This window comes from Photinus pyralis, unplaced genomic scaffold (assembly GCF_008802855.1).
Source record: "Photinus pyralis isolate 1611_PpyrPB1 unplaced genomic scaffold, Ppyr1.3 Ppyr1.4_LG5, whole genome shotgun sequence".
NCBI lineage: Eukaryota > Metazoa > Arthropoda > Insecta > Coleoptera > Lampyridae > Photinus > Photinus pyralis.
The window spans coordinates 48,955,521-48,981,483 of NW_022170596.1; the positions used below are offsets into that span (position 1 = coordinate 48,955,521).

At 35.3% G+C, this 25,963-nt stretch overlaps 1 protein-coding gene across 3 annotated transcripts in view; it reads right to left on the reverse strand.

The window, feature by feature from the left end:
* LOC116171339 (dual specificity tyrosine-phosphorylation-regulated kinase 2-like) overlaps positions 1-25,017 on the reverse strand; it is a 61,646-nt gene extending 36,629 nt beyond the window's left edge. The window contains exon 1 of one of the 3 annotated variants that reach the window (XM_031488118.1): positions 24,793-25,017. In XM_031488118.1, coding sequence (XP_031343978.1) covers positions 24,793-24,807 — 15 coding nt within the window. In that variant the 5' untranslated portion in view covers positions 24,808-25,017. Of the gene's footprint in view, positions 1-14,337; positions 14,523-24,792 lie in introns of those variants that run through there. The other 2 variants (XM_031488117.1, XM_031488116.1) reach the window with 2 other exon arrangements.
* Between the last annotated feature and the right edge of the window lie 946 nt (positions 25,018-25,963).

Here is a 25,963-nt window from a genome sequence, read left to right on the forward strand (position 1 = left end):
GCCAAGGCTGCTCTACCAACCCAACTCACTATACATGTATCCATGGCCGAACCCGGATTCGGGACCAGGAACCCTTAGCACCACAGTTCAGTTTTAACCGAACTGCGCCACACGGGCCGGCGATATACCGCCAATTTTGTTAATTTTCCTTTGGATCCTATGGCAAACAGACCTGGTAAAAATAGGAAAGTTCTGTGCGCAGTTAACATATTTAGGAGCAGCAGTCCACAAAATCGAGAAATCGAGAATAAAGAACATTTCGCAACGAATTAATGAGGAAAAACAAGAAATAATGAAAAGAGACTAAAACAACATTGTCTCGAAGAACGAAGTCACAACGGCAGCAAGAATTAGTGTGACGGTTCAGCTAAAGGATAGAGGAAGTGCATAGATAACGGGGCAATACTCACAAACAAAAACGCAAAAACGAAAGCAAAAGCAAAGAATTGAAGGAACAAAAGAAAAAGGACAAGAGAGTACAAATTACAATGACCGCAGAGGAATGCAAGTGATTAATACGAGATATCCATACCAAATAAAATACAAAATACAATACTAATTTTGCAGAACCGCAACCTTTGAACCGTTATGCACAATATCTACTTTAAGGTAATATCCCCAAGTATGAAGATTTGAAGATGAAGCTTTGTGTCATTTTGCATTCATTTTGTATTAATTTGTACTGTAAGAAAATTTGTTCGGCTACCTTTTAAGACTTAACCTCACAATTTTACTCATCTACAAATTTTATTTATAAGAAAACTTTATTGGATGGTTTGAGAAAATCATATTACTTTATGTTTTACACGCTCACCGCTTGTTGTCTCGGTGTAGTTTTTTGTCGCTTCTTAAAAAATTTCGCCCAACGGCGAAACACATCAATCCAATAACCCCAAACTGGATGATTTTGCTATCAAATTATAACAGTCACTTTAGGATGATGAGTTCACGGGAAATATTTAAGTTAGTAACGACTCCATCAAGTTTCAGGTATGACACAAATTGAAATCTGCGTTCGAGAAACTCCCAAAACTCATAAAAAAAATATGCCGAATTCGTGGCAAAATTGTTTTGCAGGGTATGACCCTAATTTGTTCTTATTTAATCATTGATAATTTGCTTAAGATAAGAGAACAGTACACCTATATTACATACATTTAATAACAGATAAACCAATTGTAGGGCGATAATGGAAGCAATGAGGAAACAATTTTCGTACCTACTTTACTTTCGTCGCCGCTTGGAATAAAATAATATCGTAACTCTGGACTATATTTAGAGTACCACTTGAAGAGAGATAGTAAAGTACTAAATACAGCGCGCATTTTAGTAATTTAAGGGTTCATATGAGCAAAAACCTTATTTACAAAAGTAAAAGTCACTTGATCTATACAGCAATCAAACAAGCAGTATAAAATAAAGTAGGAGTGGGCCTAGAATGGAGCCTTTGGAACACCGCGATTGCTAGAATTGGCTTTGAAGCTCATTATTAACGTGATCCTAACGAGTTTATAATTTTGCGGTGTCGAATGGACCAATTACGATGAAATTTTGTAGGTGGATTCTTTATCAAATTTGTAGAGTTCGTGAATTGGCAATGTAGCCCAAAAAATAAGGAAGACCCTTTTGACATCTCTTATTTATCAAAGCATTTAAATGAAATTTGATACATAAAACCAAATGTAGCGCCAATTTGAATTTGTGCATGATGTGCAATGCCAATTTTCTTATTTAAAATTTCATACATATACACTTTAAATAAAAGCAAAACTAACACCAGGTTTATTGGTCTAAGAATTTGACCAAGCGTTATCAATATGCGTAAAAGTTATATGTATTCCAATTCATAGTAGTAAATTATACAATTCAATTTTAACGAAATAATGCATTGAATTTAAAGTGTGAAAATATGGGGGCGCACATCCCCTAATTGATCATAAATAGTTCTTTATACACCAGTTGGCTAAAAGTCAACGCAAACGATCTCGCCCCATGTTCTGAAAAAAACTTTCAGTATTGATTTTAGTTACTGAATATATAGGGTAACTTATTTATTTGCCATGTCCATCATTGGGCCTTTAGAGAGACAATGTCGGATAAACGGGAAAAATTGCCTATTTCGTGGCCGAATAGAGGCATACTATTGTTTTATGTTAGTAGTCCATGACCTACGACATATGAACGAAAACCAGAAGACGGATTTTGCCTTCAAAAGCTGATCGTATAGTTTCATCATTCTGAACGATATAAAAAAATGCAAAGGAAAAACGTTTGTTTTTCGCGTATAGAAGTCAGTGGTGTAGAAATAATTTTCATATCCATTACAGTTTTAGAGAAATAATAATGTAAGTATAATACCAGCTTCAGGCTACACCAGCACATCACTAAAATTTTAACGTAATTGGACACGAATCACTTGAAATCGAACATCATAATCATTTTTCCGTTCGGGGTGGTGAAATGAAAAAAAAATAAAAGGTTTCAGTACCTTTGAAGCGCCATCCAACGTTTTAGATAAAAATTTGCAACATGTTGGATAGCCCTTCAAAGGTATCGATGCTTTAGTGATGATATTCAATATTTCAAGTGTTTTCGTAACTTTTCCTGTATTAAAACGATTGGGAACAGTTTTTCTCAGGAATTTCTGGTTACAATGTCGGTTAGCTCTACGGCTCTAGGTACACGGTTAACGTAAGCACTTATTATAAGATCTCTAAAACTAACAACTTTTTTACTCAAATTTTATTAATAGCCTCACTTCAACATTCTAGTCGATTTAGGAATCGCTACCCTAACTTTGTTGTTCTATATTTTCCATCCTTCAATTTGGTAAGACACGTATAATCTAAGATGACTGATATTAATTGTAGAGCCTCGAATAAAACAACAGGAATGCCAAATTACACACTAAGAAACACCTACGGTTTATAATTAATAAACCCTCATTGCTTACTATAAATGTCATGCTCACACAGCAATGGAATGACATTTAAAAACGGACATATGTAAATGGCGGTGATTCTGATACTATTCCAAATTAGTTGACTATACATGCAAATTCCTTTTGTAGACCTTTTCGCTTTACGTAGTTACTCACCTGACACAAAGGTCGCGGATATAAAGGTGCTGTGAGTTAGTAAGACGTTTTTTTAACAAAAGGGAATAAAACGTGACATTTCGCGTTTCTTTGTTGTATGCTCCAATTTATTCCTTGTTTGAAATCCTCAAAGCCACCCAAAAAATTTGATGTTATTTTATTTGTTATTGGAATTCAATACGCTGTTAAAAGGAATGAGTATAAACAGAAATTAAACCTACTTTCGCTCGGTGCGTAAATCGAACCTGTTATTCTGTCACGATTAGAAACCTAAAAACCAATTTATTATTAATTTTGACTTTGTTTGTTGAGCATATATTGTACAGGTGTGTACTTTGTGTCAGTACATAATTGTGTGCTAAACGCTTTCAAAACCGTCGGCTTTTGTCAAGTAAAATGCTTGTCAAAAATTGCGCTTTGCTTACCTATATTTTATTTGATAACCTGGTTTTGATTATGCAATTAATTCGCGCTCATGCGAGCGCAATAAATTTTACAATGCCTTTGGTAAACATTGTTTTCCACTCGTTAGTGTAGGACGGAAACCGGTTGGAAGATTGTTACTATCCGATGCCGTTGGTTCCACAAAGTTATGGGAATACTGGTGTGACCTATGTACTACACCAGACTTGTCTTTATTTTTTTAACTGAAAACTGACCTTGTCGAACAATGGGATGTGACGCAAACGTTTTAGATTTAGAATAAGATATTTCGACAGATTAAATAGTAAAAAGCTAAAAACTACGAAATAGGTTACATGCTTGTTTATGGTATAAGATACAGTGCGTCAATTTTAAAAGTGATAGAAACCTAAAATGCCCAAAGTAGTTTCTCTCTTACTCGTATGATCATTGGAACAGCCATTTTTACATGTGTGGTACAAATTTTGAAAATGATGCAATCAATGCAGTATGGAAGGGAAGGAAAAACTGCTAGGTCTTTCGTATATAGGGTGTAGAATTGGTTTATGCGTCATAGGTATTTCTTTATATTGAAATTTTCCCCCCAATTATTTTACAGAAATGTTGGAAATACATTTTTTTGCATATTGCAAACTTCTGTGTCTAATTCGCAATTTTTTGTTGTGGAAATTATTGAAACAAGAATTCGTCCATGCTAGAAATTATAATATTCACAAAACAGTTTATTAAAAAAAGGAAAAACTTATAATAAATGTTCAAATAAGTCACTATTCGCAGTTACACAATACGCTAATTTATCATAAAACGCTCTTCTGGCATTTGCTAATTGATGAGTGGTTTTGCTAGCACACTGATTTGCATTGAAAAATAATAAATGAGGACAGTATTTTTCAAGCTACCAGAAATCTATTTACAACTGTTTTTCTAATTTAATTAGAGAAGAACACATTTCCAAACAAGTCTAATATCTACATCTCTCTCACTCCAATAACCTGACAAAAGTATCTTTTATCAGTATCAAAAATATGTAAGTAAAGAGCGTTTCAAAAAATTCAGCGTCATAGTTGACAGTGTGTTTATCGTGAACGAATCTCAATACATCTGTCAAACGGACCTGTCAATTTATTTATGTCTAACGGCAGGTCAACAACACGTTCGCCGTTAAAAATGTTAGACGATGACGTTGCTTTGATCGATGTTTTATTTGTAACCAATTCAAATAGTAAATGTAAAGTACGAAAGTGAAGTGCTTATGTCCTCACTTTATTGAGTTTAATCCGTATGCATTTTTAGTGCACCAAATATTTTTCCTCAATTTCCAAATGTACCGCTTCATAGCGAATGTGGCCGAAAGTATGTATGGCGATAACCAGAGGCGTATAGCGGAAAGCGAGCGCGGTTGCCACGATCTCTTTGGACCTAAAAGTTTCTTTCCATTCTGTTCGTTCGTATTCGTATCGTATGACATGGCATGGTAGTCACGAGATAAAAACTGGCAAGGTGTGGGTTTCGAACTCACAACCTGTGAGGTTAGAGTCCGAGTCTTAAACCGAGCACGTGACGGAAATGCGGGTTTTCTACTGATTGTTATGGCAAACCAGTCGAGATCATGTGCGTTTATAAATAAGTTCCTTTTCGATTTTTCTTGTAAGCCAGATTCAAATAGCGATAGAAGTGGAAACGTACTACTTGGGTACGTTAAAAAATTAGATTCGATAATTAAATCTTAGCAGTTATATAGCAGGCACGTGCCATTTTGTGTACGAGAAATCTTATTTCGTTAAGAAGCGTGCAATACTTCATAACTATCAGAAAAATTAACTGAAACATGAAATACATGGATACAGTTTTACATGTTTCTCATCTATTTTAAGCATTTTTCTGAAAGAAGTAAAGAAGTCCTTGTTTTTAATTGACATTTAGACTTGTGTGTCAGTGGAAGGCGTGAATTATTTTAGAATTCATTCATTTCGATTTCTTGGTTGTTTTTCACAATCAAACCTTATAATTGGCTACCCTTGAAAAGCATAAAAAAATGCTTTCGCATTAAGATTTGCACAGAAAGGTACAATTTTCAGGATTTGGACGTCTGGCGTCAAGGTTACGAATTGAAATGCGCGCAAGTGTAGTTTTAGATCAGATACATTATCAGAGGTAGATTCATTTACACTCCTGGTGACTATGTAGAGGAATTGATTGTGCCAATACCTAACGAATACAAATGCGAAAGCGTAGCAAGGATTTCTCCAAACACCATTTATTCATCCTATGGGGTCAACATATTTTATTGGAGGTGTTTGTTATACGAGGTATGACTCTATTTCAGATATTAAAGTCGGCCAGTGGGGTGTGATGATAGCATAGTGAATAGAGGGAAGCAAATTAAAATCACCCGTCGCTTTCCCCTTCGATAGTGAAAACCGCATGGCGATATCATATTCTGCTTCCCAGTTAGGTATTAAGGGTGGATCATTCTAAATGCGCCACACTGTATATTTTATCGAAAAAAGCATATAAAATCAACTAACTTAGATTCACCGATTGATGCGAATGTTTGCAAGCACACGCAGGGAATTTTGTAGAAAAAGAAACTTTGAAAGAGGTCTCATAAGAGCAGTTGCTATTTCTGTTTAGACCGTTCTCATTTGCACAAACTCAAATTATGGTGCACGTTTTCGCATATAGCATGAGCTACTACTAAATAGAAGTAGGTTTCATTGGAATTTCTGTCTGCGAAACGTTGGTTAGGTTTTACTACACCCAAACAGCGTAGATCATAGTTTTTTAATCAATGGTGCAATAGCCTGCAGTATTTATAAATATGAAAAAAAAATCTTTTCCTCATCTATGACCACTTTGTGTACTATTCCGTTTGTAGATTAAATAAGTGCAAAAACAATTTCAATTCAACAATCCAGTGCCCAATTACTGCAGAAATTGTTTTCAATAGCACTGGTGGAGTCAATGAACGTTAAAATAAATTTTTGACACAGACACGGCCAATGATCCATTTCCTTCGTGTTGGAAAATAGCATCGTCTTTCATTTTATGTGTTTACGTAACAAAAGCAATTAAAGTTATTGTTCCCTTCCCATTCCACTATCAAATATTTTTCATCGATACCACTATCTTCATATAAAAACCGCAAAGCAAACAAAAATAGCAACAATTTCCGTTGCGCTGTTCATTAACGATTGAAATCACAATCGCAATGTTGTCGATCAAATGCATGGAGAAAGTTGAAAGTTATGTTTTGGGGCAGATTTTTAAAAATACGAATTTGTTATATTTTTGCAAGATGTCTGCACCTCGGGCTAAAAATGAACTCATTTTGATTAATTTAAGGTCGTGTTTAAAACTCGAAAGAACCCATTGGATGCCAAGATAAAATTAGGGCATTCTCCTAATCTAGGCAGCTTGCCTTTGGAATTTCAATTTCGGCGATGCACCCTTATAGTATCCTTGTCTAGATATTCAGCCCTGCGATGTATCAGAAACGTCAAGCTTAACGTGCAAGTTATCTATTAAAAAACGTTATTTAGTATAGGCAGAATGACGTCTTTGACAGATAACCTGATGCACGTTAAGTTTAACGTTAATGATACATCACAGAGCTGAATGGTGTGTAAACAACGTCATGTTGTCGTTATTTCGGTCTAAATATAACAAATAATGACAGGACACCAAATTTATTAATTCCAAATCTGGGGGATTATCCATGAATAAGCACAACGTTGTTTTATTGTATTTGAATATGTGTCTCACTGTTGTTTTTCCTTTTGGTATTGTTTGTAACTGCGTAATTTTTGTTTGTTTTATTGCTTTTGTAAATTCTTTACTTAGATTTGTGTATTTAAATAAACAAAGCAGCTGCCTGCTTAGTGAAACCTTTCTAAAAGATTTGTCTTTTATTAAAAGATAATAGTTTCTACCGTCCGAGCAGCCACCGAAAATTTTTCATCTTATTATTTATTAAGCCAATTCGAGTAGTTCAGTTTAATAAAGGAGTGAAGTTTCCTGAAGCGAGAGACTATAAGTAAGATTTTCTTTTTTTGTTTAATTCTCGACCGCCCGCGTGTAATATGTCCAAACGAGCTTTGTAAACTTTTCTTTCTTTCAGAGATTTTGTTTTAATTGTTTCATGTGTTTCGGAACATTTTTTTGTCATTGTCAATCAATTAATTGCGTTTTCGAATCCTTTCTACGACCCAGATAGAGTTTTCATATCAGATTTTTCTTTCGTGCTCAAGATTTGTTTCAGGTGTTAATCAAAATTTGTGTAATCTTTGGAATTTTCGGAAATTGATCGAGGCTACTGAGTCTCCCAAATTGTTAATTTCAAGTCGACATTGAAATTTTTCATTGGAGCAGGACGTCTACGAGGAAAAATAATTACAATTCTAGATTTAATGGTTATCTTGTTTTGAGGTAGCTAGGTTTGTGAGTGGGTTAGTGACCGCACGCCATTGCGCACAGCAATATTAATAGATGTCAAGTGAACGAGCAGCCTCTATTCGGACAGTACTACAGAAGAACCTGCAGCTACACTGCTCATTTTTGAACCACTTTGAACCACAAATAATAACACTTACACTAGAAAATATTTCTTGATTTGGCTTAATGTAGAGCACGAAATTTGTTTTAAATTTCAGGACGATGCTTCGTGGTTAAAAACGTTCATTTAGGTCAATTTGTATCGTACTAAACAAATATTGGCATGCAACCTTTTATTTGTTTTATTCTATCGCGATCTTGTTTGAATGTGGAAACCACTTAATTTTTTTTGTTTGGTAGCTGGCAAACACACCGACAAAAGTCCATAGAAAATATCTAATTGTGTTTATAATACATTGTTTTGCGTACTTACAACCCCAATGTTGTTTGAATACAAAATCAATCATTTTCGATTACTTTGTAACAATAAAACAGCTTTTACACAAATTAGCTCTATTTTCGTACGGAATGTAAATCGCCTGTCCTTTCTTTCTATGCATGAAATCGAAGTGTAGTTCCCGATTTTACCTATTTAGATTAATTGATGTTGGGAAATTGAATTGACCCTTTGCATACAATTGGCGTTGCTTCATATTTACGTCACTCCAAATATATGCAGAACCTTGATCCTCGTGGACCGGTGATTAACTTCGGTTCATGGATAAAATTGGGCAATCGATCGGTTTCTCATAATTTTTGTTTGCGTTAACTTTTATCAATCTGAGTATTTGGTCAAACACACGAAGTATTAATCTTGCGATTGCGTTTCGGCCACGCTTTCCTCGTACAAAATCGAAAGAGTTCCATGACATCAAAAGATTAGTTATAGCATTTCTTTTATTTTGCCTATTCCTTTTAATTATAGTTAAAATAATTGGAGCAGTGGCATTTTCCGTGTTTGGTGTGTTTGGTACCCAAACATCTCAAAGCGCACTGTCATCCTTTTCCACCCGTATCCTCTAAATGTCGGCTTTAGAATTAATTGTTTCTAAAAGCACAATCGCAGTTTCTGACGCTAAACATTTAAGCTGAATAATTATACGATTAAAATCATTTGTAGAACTAGAACTTCGTTTTGTAATACCTTCTTAATGAAGTAAATTTTTTCCCTGGTTCAAACGATCTCCAGCTTACTAACTACCGAAGCAATTAATAAATAATAATCCAAAATATATACAGGCAAAAATGTGTGATTGTTCGGTGTCCGGAATACTTTAAACGCGGATAACGTAAAATTAGATTTACTTCAAGCGAAGCAGGACGGGCCCAACTGGTAATGATATAATATCCCCCAACTTGGCCAAACTACGTAGATCTTACGAGTAGATTCACTATATTCTATACTTATGTAAAGAAGAGTTCCCGTTACTCCACAAAAGTAAGTAAAGTAAAATAAGTAGGGTTTGGGGTAAAGGATTCACGCTGAAAATTTTGGGCCCAATGGAAAAAATATAAGCGAGAGATAAGTTTTTTGTGGCGATGGACAGACCTTTCAAAGTCAAACTGCGTTTAAGCAAGCAATTTACTGGTAAAGTAACGCTTTTAAAAATAACACTATAATAAGAAATTTAAGAAAAAGTATTTAATCACAAAGTTAAAAATTTTTAAATATCAAACATTCATAACAAATAATAAATTTCTTCCATGGGGATCGCAGTTGGAAGCGTCCCCATTACACTTGCCGCATTGCCACGATGTATAGCAATACTGATTTTTTGTCTTAAATAACTAGTAGCTCGAGGTTCTCCAGTAATACTGGCAATACGTTTTCCTAAACACTCCACAAAATTACGTATAATATAATTATAAATTACAAATTATTAAATTATAGTATAATTAGGTATCGCTTATTTTATAGGATCGAGCAAGGCAAGTTTTCTCTAATGGCAAGCGCATTTTTGAGTAAAAGATTCAAGAATGTGGTAAGTATAAGTCTAAGTACCATACTAGAGCTCAAAAAACGATTGGAAGATAGACCAACATGAATATGTACAATTGTACAAGATACGAAATACTTTTGATCTTTCCAAAATCAGTTAAGAAGTGCCAAAAAAAGTAACTTGCGCTGATTCAACGTAATCCATATTTACACAGTTGAGAATAGACAACAATATCGGTAGTTGGTAGTTATTTATTGATATAACCACATTTTTGTTGTCTATTACCAATTCATTCGGTTTATTTGTGTTACTTATCAACATTTGTGAATCACGACCACTTGTCATGCAGTAGGTAAATATACAAGTAAATTTGCTGAAGATAATGATATGCTTTAATGTAAACTAAGTTCTGAATGACTCATTGAATAAAGCGTTTTTACATGAGCTGAGCTGTAGCTGTATTTTACAGAAGTCAATAATATTTCGACTTGGCATTGAGTTTCTGAGAAGAATATGACGACTGTCGGTGCAGTTGGAGGGTGAATGTAGTAGATTAAGTGAAGGAAAGGGAAAGTAAATAAAAAAGTTTCGCTCTTGACACTTGACTGTTTTGGCAAAAAAAAGTGATTCAATAATTTTATTGAAATAATTTAATAATTTGTTGGTGTGATACAGAGCGTTCAGAATTGAAGTTTTGGAGCTCTAGACCCCTCGGTAGATATTTGGCTGGTCGAAAAACCACAAAATTGTGACACTTTTTCGTGTTGGAACTACAAATAACTCACCCAAAAAGTCGCTTATTTTTAAATGAAAAAACATCAACTATTGCGTTGACTAAAATATTTCTTAAGGAAATAGTATGTTGACATGGGTGAAACCAAGGGTGAAACATTCAGGTAGTCGAAAATCCCATGTAAAACAGTACACTTGACACTTCCATGGGAAATTAAATGTTCAGCAATAGAACAATCCTTCCCTAAAGTTATTGAAAAAATTTCAATACCTTGTATTCTTCACCATAGGTTCCTTAATTTTATTACTCAAAGGTAAAAGTATTAACATGCTTCTATTACATTTGATTTCACACATGTGTAAAGAAAAGAGACAACACAAGTTGGTTTCAAATTCAGAAAATACCGACGATTAATGTGCGCATGCGCAGGCTGCGCAATATCAACTTTCTTATTTATGGAGACATTTCTTTGAAATTTTAACGACAGACTGTGGTAGTAAAGAAAAACATAGTTGAAATGCTATGGCCTTTTGGGAAATACAAATCAATGCATGGAAAATGCGCTTAAAGTTACTCGACTTTTATTTGAACTATAGTTGCATAAACGAATTATTTTAGGTTGCGGATTAGAGCTTTATTAAGCGGCACGGCAAAGCGATGCAGGTTTTATAAACGAGAGTTTTTGGTGTCTGTCTGCTGTAAACACGATACCTGGCAAACGCTTGGACCGATTCGGTTCGAACTTTGCACAGTTGAGCTATATGCCACATGTAACGAGTGTATTGAAAATGGGTCAAATCCAATGACACTCAACAGGTTTTTTAGAGGTGCCGCTGCAGAAGGTCTTAAGTTGTTCTATACTACTACGGTAATTTATCTTACGAATTAGGAAAACTGTAGGAAATCTTAATTCGGAGTAGCCGGCAGAATGCTCGAAAGGGATTTAAGGAAATACCCATCTTTGCCACAGATGAAAAAATCCTACCCCAGTCCAGGTTCGAACATCCGACCTCCGGCTATGTAGCCCAACGCTCTAGTACTGAGCTACGCAGTCGGCATATCTACGCGCACTCTTAAACGCAGGTGCGTACACCAAAAAGAGATGCAGATGTATAAGGCACGTTAAGAATACTATAACACCAGCATTCTTATAGTTACAAAGCGTGACATATTAATGGCTTTATTTTTGATAAATCTCCATCTGATAGTTATTTTCCGTAATTAATAATAATCAGGGCTATATAAATAAGAATCGAATGGCAGAATTTGTATTTTATTACGATAATAATTAATGTCTCAATATCAAATTAATATTGTAACGAATATTCTGGAAATTTAGAGAGACAATGTGACGCATTCTTTCTATAAAATGTGATCTGATTGATTGTATATAAATAAACCGCGTAATGTAATTTACGTTACAATATAGGCAAGTATCTTCTTCTTTATATATAAAATTATTCTGTATGTGTGTTGTGATTGAACTCCTTCTAAACGACTGGACAGATTTTAATGAAACTTTTTTATGTGCCTTTGTGTGTCCCCGGATGGTTTAAGTTCACAATAGGGCCCGATCGGATTACAGGATTGTTTTAAAAGCTTCTTTTGTCGTTGATGTCGCACTCTGCTATTTTGCGTACTGATCGATACATGCGCCAATTCACTTGCGTCGTACTGTGCCAATGTGAGCTGGGTTTGCGGTGTTATATATCCGTCAATATAGAGCGTACGACGTCGCGGGGGGAAAATCTAGTATACATATAAAATTGGAACATGCATAGTGATATCTAAGATGATTCTAACATCCCTATCTTCTGAATCGCTAACTGTAATTATTAACAGTTCTACTTATAATGCTACTACTAATTATAATATTGGCATCGCTTTTCAGTGTACGTATCTGCATTTAAGAATTTCGTAACATCGGTTGTACTTCTTAGCTAATCCGAAACCCAAAATCATTCGTTTAAATTACAGTCACTGTATAAAGACAGTGTGGCCATAATCCTCCATGTCGGCCATGTTTTTTTCCAATTCATCATTGGGCTGATTGGTTTAACCAAATTAGTAGATTTTGCTACGGTTACAATAATGCTGTCATTTGGCCAAAACATGGCGGATCCCTCATAGAAAATAACACCACAGTACGACCACACTGGCTTTATACACTCACTGTAGTCCAAACAACCATACCTACCTATTTTCTCAAATATACCTAATAACATGGAAAAAATTGAAATTAAATGTTCACTATATGACATTAGTTATTTCAATACTGCAGGTGCAGATGCTTAAAAAGCATGGATTTTGTCCACGCACACTCTCTACCATAGATCTCACTATTTGAAACTCGGTTTGAAATAAGAAGTATCCTATAGCCAAAGAATATTTAATAATTTACTCTTTGCTATAGCATAGATTACTTTATGCCTTTTAATTGTTCATTATAAAATAACAGTTCTAGAAGTCCTAGAAGGATACAATCACCGTGTAACAGGCCATAGCTTTTCGATTATAGCGAAAACATTTCAATTTTTTTTCTTTCAACGCGTCGAACTTCTTCGGATAAAATAAGAATGCGGTTTCAGATGCGGCAATCGTTTCAGTCGAGAAAAAGCCCCAAAAAATAAAAATGCGTATCACCTTTTTATGTTATTTTATTAGGAATGGAAATGATTCAATAAATATTAAAATTAAGTTAGAAAATAATAATCTGTATTCATGGAAAATACATTAGGCAATTGAAAAAGTGAAAAATATTTACGCTCATTGGAGCCCGATTAATAAACGCGAAAATTCACAACTGGGAAAATAAGTACAACTTGTTGGATTTTCTATAAATGATATAAATAACTTAATTAATAATATCAAAGCAATCTAAGTCGGGGAAAAATCATTAGCTCACGAACTACTTCGTTTATGGAACGACAGCAAAATAAACGAATATAACAGCGTTCTCACTGGCAGTAAGTTTACTGTTTTCTTTGAAGCGTCGAACTTCTTTGTAGGCCTAAAGATAAGAAGGTGGTGTCAGGTGTATATGGGGGACAAATTAATCGCACGACAGCGTCTCTTCCTTTGAAGACCCCCTTCAGGGCATCATTTTTGAAAAGGTAATATTTATAATCTTGCTCGCAATGGGGGGGGGGGGGGGAGAGGTCTGACAACTGGAAATCTCGGTCCAAAAATATCTCAGATTTTTGGTGACTTGTATTTTGAATCCCAATCTCGTGTAGTATGAATTACCACCACCTTCTGTTTCCTAACTTTCTCACACAAGAAATTAATTAGGAACGATCGGCCGAAGCACTTATATTGTCCAATATCAATCTTAAGCAATTTCTATACCCAAATTTCCCTGGAGGTTTCCTTTTCGTTGCCAAACTTTAACCTTAACGGTAATTACTTTTTAAACTGTAAACTTTAAGACGCGGGTAGTAAATTGGGAAAAGCAATATTTTCCAAAGTAGCGCAAAGTTTATCGTTATTCAATGTGTAATGCTACAGCAACTTAAGATAATACTCTCTAGGTTACTAGGGTTGATCACGCAACCGAAAGCTTAATCTGTAGATAAAGCCCACTAACTTATGGTAGAAAGCGTATAAATAAGAGCCGTGCAACAAGTTACCAATAACAGTATACTAAAGAGAAAAGCGAGATAGAAGGATACATCAACAACACTACATCTATACTAAAAAAAGGTGCTAACAATGCTTGAGAATACCGGGTTATCAGTCCGTGTCCAGCCCATCTTCCGCAAGCCGCGGCGGCTAGGATAAGTGTGGTAAGCACACATTTAAGGCCCATGGGCCGTATGAGGGCCTAGGCCCATACCACGAACTATTCCAGGAGGCGTGCCCGGAACATGTCGGAGATGAGGTCGCGCACTTAATGCCGCCGCTGGAGCCCGCGCTCACAAGCGATCAATACATTGATATAATCGCGCATGGCCCACAGGGATGGATTTGAAATAAACCCGTACTATTACTTTTTCCATTTCGGCCAGAGAAACCACTTTCATCTCTCCCACCTAATTCTGTCGTACAACTGCGAACACGTACAAATCCATTCGAGCTACCCTCCTAAATGACGTTTTGCTCACTCCTCCACCAAATTTCGCAATACTGACCTGCCAAACTTGCTAGTCGCATGTGCATTGAAATGTCATCAGAATAACCCCCTTGCACGTTTACTGGTTATTGTTTATTTAGGGGCGCATATCTGCCAATAACGATTTTGCATCACGCGACCCTTCGCAGCATGACATCTAAGCCAGGTTGTCCAATTAATTGTGGTTTCATTTGGCTAATACACAAATTACACCCTGGAAGCTGTTAGCTTTTAATCTGCCGCTAACCTTAATTTATGTTGACAATTTTGGTTTTTCCTCGGCTTCGGGAAATTTCCCTTTCTTAATTGGTGTAGACAACGATCTCAAAGGTTTGATAACAACTTGTAATTGTCAAAAGAGCTTTGCCACAGGGAAAACGCGAACCTCATTATTTCAATGGCGATTGCTCGGGCAAATTTGGTAATGAACATTTTTAGTCGGTAGAGATGAAATGGGACAAAAATATTACTTGTAATAAACGACCGACAATTAACAATTCATTAGAAGAATTAAAAGGGCTTTGGCTCGCGATAATTTAATAAGAAATTCATACGGTTTTGTGTGTTATATTGCGAACGTAATTAATTCCATCCTCATTGTGGCGAAACTGATGAGGAAAACCGACATGTTTAGGCACGATAGTAGATTAAAATTTTTAATTTATTTGGGATGTCCGAGGGCAATTTAAAAACACCAATCCGCTTAGCTGACCGAATGGTTTCTGTTGGAATATTTACTACGTTTCCAATAATGATGAGCATTTTCCATTTTTTCATTTCGAATCCTGCTAACAGACTGCTTTGATAAATGAGTAGTTAGTATTAATATTAATATTCAGTATATTATGAGGCCATTTGCCAAGTCGCTTTTTGTTATCCTTATCCTTATATAAATCATTCATTCAGTGGCGACGGTAATGGGGAAAAAATATCCACCAATGTTCTCCAATTTCGTTGGCGAGTGGTTTATATTCACATTTACTTATCAAATTAGTGTACGAGTGTAGGAAGTTACAGACATATTTGTATTCGGCACCAAAATTGAGAAAATAATATGAAATAGTCATCGTAATATTGAGTAACAGAAAAGAAATATTAAAGAAACTAAATATAGTAGGAGAGCTGGTTGGCATTTTAGGCAAAATGAGAATTTTCTTTAGTCTTTAGTCTTTCTGGTTCAGTGGTTGCCTACCCACCATTCAATTTTCGATGTGTTAAATTTTTTTTTTCTAAAAATGTATTTTAGGCATGCTGCGATTCTAACAGCATAAAATAGATAACTAAAAGTTGATAATTTCAAAAAGATCATTTAGTCAGTTTTTTTTTAACTCACCAGGCGATCAAGAAGATGCTAGCCGTCGGTCGTCGTCGTAGTTTATCTAATCGTTCTAAACTGCCGCTGGCGATCCGGGTTCGATTCCCAGCCGACGCAAATTTTTTAAAAATTGTATATAATAATTATTTAACATTTTTACATTTCACCTCAATGCTCATCGTTGATGTACGATATCAAAAAGGGTTGTAGGGCCTGGTATTTCTAGTTACGTTGGTTAGTAGGATATGAAAATTTAATTAGCGTAGACGAACTTCATTCTCAAGTAAAAATAGGCTTGGGAAAGGGATTGGAATCCAAAGAACGGTCAAATTTGATTTAGATGTTGGCGATTTCCTTAAAAAAAGGCGAGAATGTTTAACTTCTCTGGTAGCACTAGATGAAATAGGTATTTGTTCCGCGATTTTCCCTTTCGTTTTATACGAAAAAGAAATAACAGGAGTCTCTTCGTTGAGCTTGTTTGGGTGAAAAGAGGCAGTCATCCATCATAAGCAAAAATGCAAGAACACTTGTTGTTCGTTGTTCGAATGTTTTGTTTGTGATCGACAGTACTCCATCTTTAGTTCATCAGATGATGTTGTTTGTTTCTTTTTCTCTTTCGTTTATTATGTTCGAAGTAAATTCATGATTGTACTCTACTTTTTTATATAATTATATATTATATAAGATTCCATTGTATTTATTTCCCAATTTTCGGTGAAAACCATTTTATTGCTAATTTCATTTTGCCTTTAAGGTTTTTAATACGAAAAGTACACATTTGTTTTATTTTGATGTAGGATAATTAATGTTATTGATGTAATTATAATAAATGTTTCTGAAAAATTTCCTTGTATAAAAGTAGTAACTAGTAACATGTTTGGAAAAAGATTGTTTTGATCCCCTCTACCATGTTTTGTTATACATATTTAACTATGTGTTGCATATTGTGTAATAAAAGACTATTGTTTCATGTCTGAAATGGCGACCCGGTGTGCCGTTACTATATTATACTAACTTCACATTTTATTTGAAAAAAGTAGCAAGTAGTATAAGTACTGCACAATATAAAGTATCCTATCAATAGTTGACCCCTTTTAATAAATTTAGAAAATTTGCAAAACAATGTTTTATCACGGCGCTCGAAAGGGGTAAAATTTATCATTATACCAAAATGTTGCATTTCATCCTCTCATCTTCTCACGTGAGACTAATATTACTTGTGGTAGATTTTTCAGCCCCGGACTAACATAAGAGCCACTTGGATAATTTCTTTAAATTGGCGTTATATTGGATTTTGAGATTATTATATTCTCTTATCTTTTCAACGTTGCCAAATAATCATTTTTACATTTTAATCAAGCTAGCTGAGTTAATTTACATATTAATGAAATAATCAATTATAGAATTATTTTTTATTGGTAAAAAAGAATAAATAAGTTGTAAATCAGCATAATATGCATGATGAAAGCGCAATTTTGGTAATATAGATCAGTGTTTTATTAATAAAGTTTAAAATGATCTCTCTCGCAGTAATCCAACTCAAAATAGACTAGAGCCTGCACATCTATTGTAATTGCTGAGATCTCAGCCGGACAGCCAACCAACCAAAACGAATATAATAGCGTATTTTTTTTCAAAAATGCGCCAAAAACATTTCAACCACCTAAAAATTCTCCTTAGGCAGATTGTTACGACTTACCCATCTTTGATTTGATGGACTCGTGAATAAGAATCATTTGTTTAATTGGGTAATAAAAATCAAAATCAATGTACCGATTCTGCTCTTTAAAGTCTTTTAAGGGGTGCCTATTTCGTCTATTGTGTTACATGAAAGTTGAAATTGAGATTAACGCTGGTCCTTCATAAGCATTTGACGTGTTCGAGCATTGTTCTTAATCTTTCGGAAACTGATTTATTCACTCTGTACTGGAAAAACAATCCTGCACTTCCTGCTCCCCCCAAGAGCTCAAAGCCTCACAAAGACTGTAAATTACCGGGTTGTAAAGTTATAATTGTGGATTGACGCCCACAAATCTTGAGCACGTAGGTGTTCTGTACAATAATTGTATGTGATTGACAAAAATTGCAATAAAGTCTAGTCACTTTCTAAAGTTATGTAAGCCAAAGACCCACAGTGTTTAATTGAATGAGTGAGCGTACATCTGCGACAGTTTTCTCAGAAAAAAATTAGCTGGTTTCCGGCAATAATTACTTCTAATTAATTATGTTGTCGAATAAAAGAATAAAAGAAGCGACCAAGTCTCTTCCATTGCGAAAAGTCGAACCCGAACGGCACCCTTAAAAAAGGGTAAATTGATATTTGCTTATAGATCAACTTGCCGAAACGAGAAAACCATGAATCATTAATTTATGCAATTCAAAGATCAAAGTCGCGAAAACTGGGCGCACTTTATGTAAATGCTAAGCTGATATTTACCAAATTACTATTAGCGGCAATTACGGAGCTAATAGCGGGTTTTGTAGGTCAAAGACATGTTTATAAATAACGAAAGGTGCAGGTTCTGGATCGGAAAATTGCATCACGGGACGTTGCGATCCATTTTTGGTCGACTTAATTGAATTCTTAAGAGTAATTAAGCCGACATTCGATAGAGAGGTTTCACCTTTTTTAGTGTAATTTATAATTTCATTTGATTTCCCGGTCTCATCTCAGGTTTGTAATTAAACGCGATTTAATTAACGTCACTTTAGTTAGAAAGTATGGCTTCTGTAAAAGAAATCTAAACTTTTTTTAAACACAAAGGTTGGCTAATTTTAAAAGCGGCCTTGTTATTCTTTTGTTGTACTAATATTAAAGGTATAAGGTTAGAAAAGTGTAAGCTTCTATAAATGACTGCCCCGTTATTAATAAAATTACAGCAATGCCGTTTTTCAAATTACAATGCAATTACCACTTTTTTTGGCTAATGAAAGATGACCCATTATATTAATTACAAGGCTGCTTGACCCAAGGGCGTTTACTTTATTTAATGATGCATCGTGGGTTCACAAGGAAAATTCTTGCAACCGAAGTTTAATGAACTAATTCCATCCACTCGGATGAGCACAAAGAAAATGCAGTTTTTTCTTTGTCCAAGTGGGCAGTTTTAATTACTTATGAATGAAACGAACCCAAATAGGAAAACGCGCGTGGGCGACGTGACAAGTTTAAAAACGCCGTTTAATTTTACTTTCAAATGGTGTATACCTTATAAGAAGTCGTTAATCCGAAAATTAGCATTTGTCTAACGTCTTTGATTGACATGTTTTCTCGGCAAATACTAAACTAAAAGGAACGAGAAAGTGATTTAAAAAAGTGGCATCACTTTTTTTGGTGGTTTTAATTTTGTGACAAAGTATAGGATGTTGTTAGTTTAATGGTTATCGTTAAACGTGTTGATTATTAATGCTAATCTTAGTTAACAAACTCTGTAAATAACTTCGTTTCTCTACGTTGTAGCTCATTTTATTTTACAATATTCGTAAAATTGAGTTAATTGCCCTTTCCTGTATAATATAATTTTACTCTCGTTCAGACTTTTGCTTAGTTAACATATTTTTAATGTTCTAAGAAGATGTGTTTAGTCTACTTTTACCTCGGTTATTAAAGATTCCTATGAAAAGACGTCCGTACAAAGAGATATGTAATTACAGTTAGCGATTAGTTTCAGTGGAATTTGTTTGTTGATTCTAATTAGATAGAGAGTATACGGGTCTTTGCATTCCAAAACAATTAACTCGGTACATATACGCATTGTCGGTTAGGTTATAACAAGGGTTTATTGAATTCCATGTCTTCTACACATTCTTCATCAAGTAGACTGACAGTTTCGAAATACAAAAAGGCAGTAGGTGATAATGATGCACAGCGCAAATTTGATAAGAGGACGTGTAAATTCAACTAAATATACAAAATTTGTAATATCAAATTTGAATGTCGATCCCGAGTTCTCGTTCTAGAACTTATGTCGATATTTAGACGAACGAATCGACAGCAGAACATGCCGCTTCACAGAAGACACAGGAAACTAAAACAAGTTGGAAATTACTCGATGAGTCGAATGCATTCCCTTTGTCGGTACCCACTTTCGATGTTCCGTTCACTCGCAATTCGCGTGTGAAGTTTGGCCCCCCCCCCCCTCCCCCTCATCAGAAAGATCTTGTCGAGGGCAACAACATTCCCTTTATCGGTACCCCCTTCTGGCGTTCCATTCACCATCAATTCGCATTTTGGTGGATTTCACTAAAAACCCTCCACAAAATAGTACTCCATTTTTGGGCACTTCGCGAACTTCTATTGGCGATACGACACAGAGAGGCCGCAATTTGGCCTTACAAAACTTTAAACATCGTGACAAAATTCGCAGTGGAAGATACCTTTTGGGTGCCCGAAGTCGACTACTCCTCGAAGACGCGCACCTTGCAAAAGGTGGTTAATTTTGACCCTGGGAGAAAAAAACAAAATTTCGTTACGCAGAAGTTATGCGCGTTTACAAGATCTTTCCGACGACACCAATTTGAAAAGAATCGGACCAAAACTGTAGAAGAAGATCGGGAAAAACTGAAAAATCACCACGTTATATAACACACTCGGGTATGGCGCCCAGTTGTCGCCGACCCCCGTCATGTAGCCTCGTCCCTAAAGTTGTTAATTACACGGCCCCGGTAAGTACATACATGTACACTCCTCGTCTTTCTACAAGCGTTTGGAACCAAATTTGGTACATTAAGAGCTGACAACCTTTTGGGCAGAATCGCGCATACGCCGTTTCGCGGGCAGAGCCTCAAACCTAACCCACATAGTTACGGCAGCAGCGAATTCGGTTTTGAATTCTCACATAGCAACCTGACCTCTGAATATGGAAGAAGGGAACTGATATCCTGTCAAGGGCAATGCTGCGCGTTGAAGCAAATTTTCGTGTGACGGCCATATTCTTGGTGGGAAAAATCATCATAGAGAAGGAAAGAGAGGTTTACATCTTGTCTACTCCGTCAGCTGTTTTCAGCATTTTCAGCAGCCATGTTACTGGTGGGCACACAAATTATTGCTTCACTTTACCATCATCATTTATCACTCCTCTCTCTTTCCTTCTCAAGAGTACGACCATAACGACATACCTCGCACTTCCGACTGTCCACTTTGACGCGCCGCGCTGCTACTGTGAGAATTGCGCCATTTAAAAAGACGCAACTTATGGAAGCAGCACATACTGCGATGGGACGTGCTCGTTGCTTATGTGGTGCCGGGTTATCCCTGTCAGGGGCCACATTCAATGCAACTGTCGTCCTTAACTTCACCGTTTTCTTATTTTTTAAAATACTGTAATTGTACAGGGTCGGAACCAAACCTCTCATGCTCACATCGTTTGAGGCGTGGTTTGAGGTATAGACATGAAAATTAGAACGTTTCCAGTTGAAATTATTTCACATATTTCGAGGTTAAAAAATTTTATTTACGTGGTTTTGAGTGCGACCGCCATCTTGAAATTTTTAAATGGCACCATTAAAAAAATTCAAGATAATGGCGTAAAGGAGGAGGGCAGCAGGGGCGATTTTCGAAACTTAAGTTAATAAAAACTTATCTACGCTATTAAACAATCTCGCAAAAAAAGAAACGTCTCTAGAGATCAATTATGTGACGTAGTACAAGATTTAGTGAAATAAAGGGACATCGTCGTGTTCCAAATTCCGTGTTTTCGATGTTTATGGGGTATATTTTGAAAAAGCTTTTGAGCTGTATCTTAAAAACTACAACTGGAACACATTCGCGTAAATCATACGTCAAAATTGACACCGTTGATCTATGTAGCTTTGAAAAGTAACTATGAGAAGTGCAATCCGTCACCATTGTATCTCTTTTAGCTCTCAAACTATGGCCGAAAAAAATCGAATACAATCAATTTGGGACACCTTGTACATATCAGTTTTCATTGTACCCGAGGGATAGGACAATCGTTAAATAGGTGTATTCGCGTGTTAGAGATATTTAATAAATACCTTTAAAGCCAATAAATAAGTTAAATCACATTAAATACACTTACAAATATAACACACTAAGTATGATTTTAAAAAAATACAAAAAATGTACAAAAATCAAGATTAAGAAAGAATTACAAAAAATTTAAAAAGGTTCAAATGATCTAAAAAATTTTAATTTTTTTAATTTTATGAAAAATCTTTTGAATCTTTTTATTAACTATTGAATTTTTTTAAATTTCTTAACTGTTATATTTTTGGAGTCCCTCTGGGTGGGGCACTCCTTAAATATAGGTGTACCCGCGTATTAGATATATTTAATATAAAACTTAAATCCTATTAAAAACACTTTTAAATCCCTTTGATTACTCATAAATTCCATTAAGGACAATTCAATTCGATTAAATACACTTAACTCCAATTAAATTCCGCTAAATAATAAAAATACTTTAAACGATGGAATCGATACCATTGATTCTATTAAATATAATAGGCGCCGTGCGTATGATTGTTACAAAAAGAGCAGAGGGTGCCTTTTAAAATTATAGCTCGAGATCTGAATTGCATTTCCCGTGCGACTCAAACTTCAGCATGAATCGCTCTCGGAGTCGATCTTTCGTGCGTTTGCATCTCCGGCAAAATTATTACTATGTGGGTGACGATACTACAAAGGGTAGGTTGATTCTCGAAGGGAGTATATATATTACTAATATTTTCGAGAATATTATTCACAGTTAAGGGTAGCAGCGTTTAGTTTATTTTACGGATTAAATGTGAATTTTTTAAGTCATTAGAGCGCATTCATTGGTCTAAATCTACAGATACAGAAATTTAAGAAAAGTTCAAATGATTTAAAAAAATGTTATACTTTTGAAGAGAGATATGCCATCATTTTAGAATAAAGTATACAGGGTGTCCCACTAAAAAATTAGGTTAGGTCCGATAACTTTTTTACCTGACCCCGTATACTTATTTTGAAAATGAGAGATTGTTCAATAATCATTATAAAGAATCTTTTACAATAAACATTTTTCTGTATATCTTTTAAAGAAAATATAGGGCCCTTCTGAAATTGAGAATTTTTTTAAGCCCACCCCTCGAGATCCCCATAGTGGCACTCGAAAAATGGGCACCTTGTATACAAATATAACATTTGAGTGCATAGTTTTTTGTAATTATTTAGACAGATTGCGGAATTGCCTTAAAATTACAAGGCTATTAAAATACGTTACAGTCGTTTGATTTAAATGTATATATGTACTACGACATCCAGAAAGAAAACATTTTGATAATAAAAAATGTTGATTTTGAAATATCCAAGAGATATTGTAATAAAGCGGCATTTAAATATTTGAGATATCTCTGAAATTATACCTATCTAGTTCATGTTAATTTATTCTTCCAAATTTTTATACACCGTTGCGATTTGAAAGTAAAACGGCGTTCCCCGCAAACAAACTTGCGCATTAAAAAGAATGAAGTAGCAATAAAATATGTACTCGAAACACAAAACAAAGCCCATTTAAATCGAGATTTAAATAACAAACCAGCTGTGTCTGTAATTGTTGGCTGGCTGCCTTTTTACTTTGTTATCTTAGGTCATCGGGGGAATCTCATGATAGGCAATCAATTTGGATTTCCGTGACACGATTGAAAACTAAACAATTTCCATCAGACTGATGTGGACTGTTTTTTTGGAAATAATAAATTCGTATTTTCATCGAAATACTCTGAAATGTGTAGGTACTTAAAGTGAAAGTGAATTTATTCCTAATATGACAAACACGTTTTGTTAATGAGATGAGTTTGTGATACCCGAATGAAAGGAAATTCCGAAGTGATAATGTCTACTCAATGACTAACGTACGCTTTTACGAATTTTTCTTCGCCCTAAAGGTACGTCATCATCAATCTACATATAAACTTTTCGAGTAAAAAATTGCGACCGCCTCAGAAATAAGAGTGGATGAAGGTTTTCCCGGGGGAGCGTAATTATAGATGGATGCTCATTTAGGTCATATTATTAAAGCCATGCGTGTACCTTCTAACATGCGTCTACTGATTGGGAAAGAGTTAATTGCTCGTAAAGAATTTCGTGTCGAAATTTGGCTTGTCGATTTATATATGTTGCGAGTACACTAATAATTTTGTCATTAAATGTTATTAGTATTGTGATGTGTAGGTGAAGAGCACGGAAGCGCAACGCATCCGGTTCAAAAATTTCAGATGATAACTTCGAAATTGGAATACAGCCTGCAGGCTAATTATTTATGCGAGGGGTCAACGCATAATTTCTGATTTTGACCTAAGCGTATAATTACACATTTTTTTGGAACCCACCGAAATCAGTTTCCTCGTACTTGATCGATGATAAAAATCGTAGCGTCTTTTCAGAAATAAGATGATAATTGTCAGTAATTAATGACTAATGAAGGTACGCAAAGTAAGAAGAAAAGATATTTACCCCTGCTACTGTACAGCAACATCCGAACATATTTCTTTCTTAAAATAAATCAATACTGATATATTGCTTGGTTCAATGTGTAAACAATCGATTTCGTATCAATGTAGTTCAAACCACATCCATAGATTATATGTGAACGCCCCAATTTGTGCTATTAACACGCGTTTGGTAGTCAAGGAAGAGTTAAAATTTAAACTAAGTGTACATTTGGCGCGACTTAAATGAGGAATAGATTAAAATGTTTAATCTTCCTTTTCGCTATTTTTAGGCACTAATCGGATTATATAAAGGCAACTTACCTCAAACATTAACATTTTAAATCACACGATTCAGTTTTTAACACACAAAAAATTCACCCACTAACACATTACCTATCGCGCTGCGAATGTGCTACCAAAAGTATCTAGTGGCAGTACGCAACTAATCGGTTTTGCAGTGCTTAACTCACAGCTTGTTAATGATACCGGATTAACTTGGTGCGGTCATGGAGAAGGCGTTGCACCAGTATGACGATGACGACGGCGGTCGAAACAGTGGCTTTGTCCGTACCGTTAGTCTATCTTTTCATTGTTAAGTTGATTAAAACTTAAAAGCTACCCATGGACTCCGATGAATAGATGATAAATGGCGTTCTCATGTCATTGCACTGTATTATTGTATAACAAAAACCAGGCGCTCTCGTCGTCCTTATCTGTATTTGTACAAATTCGCGATTAGGAGCTGAAAATTTACTTTGGAAATCACGGAATCCAATAATCAAACAGAAGAATTTCGAAATCTCGATTCAAGCCCGAGCGCGTGTTTAAAATTGTTCTACATTCTTCCGTGTTTATTATTAGAAACACAAAAATTTCACCTATATATTTTCGGAAGTAGGTGCTTATATTTTGGCAGAACATCTCACATTCTCAAGCGAGAAGAAATTGTCTCTGACGTTAAATCTGCATGGAAAAAAAGATAATTTCCTTAGGTAACTCCGAAATTCACGATTCGTCGCACGTGCCTGGAGTTCAATTATTTTAACGTGACACCTCGTCTGCAAATGCTGCGGCAACTATTTTGAAAGTTCAAGGCATTTGAGGGGCTCATTTCATTATCTTAAACTGTGGAGGATTCGTGTTCTAGGTTTTCGGTGAATTTGAGGACTTTTTATAATCAGTCAGTATCTAAATTGAGTCTTAGTAAAGCATATGGACTGGACAAATTGTTTACAGTGTTTATGGTGTAAACTGTAAAGTAAAAGAACAAAACATTCGCCACAGTAATTTCAGATTCGAAACTGACCCCCGTTCCAATTAATAACATTCGCCACTCCAAGCAAACTTTCCACCGTAATATTATCAATTGTTGAGCTTTTCAACGTACTACATTCCAAATCCCATCAGACAATATACTTGAAATTTTGGGTTTTACCTGGGCTAGCTCAATTTTGCGAAAACATTTGGGTAATTACCCAGATACAGTAAACAT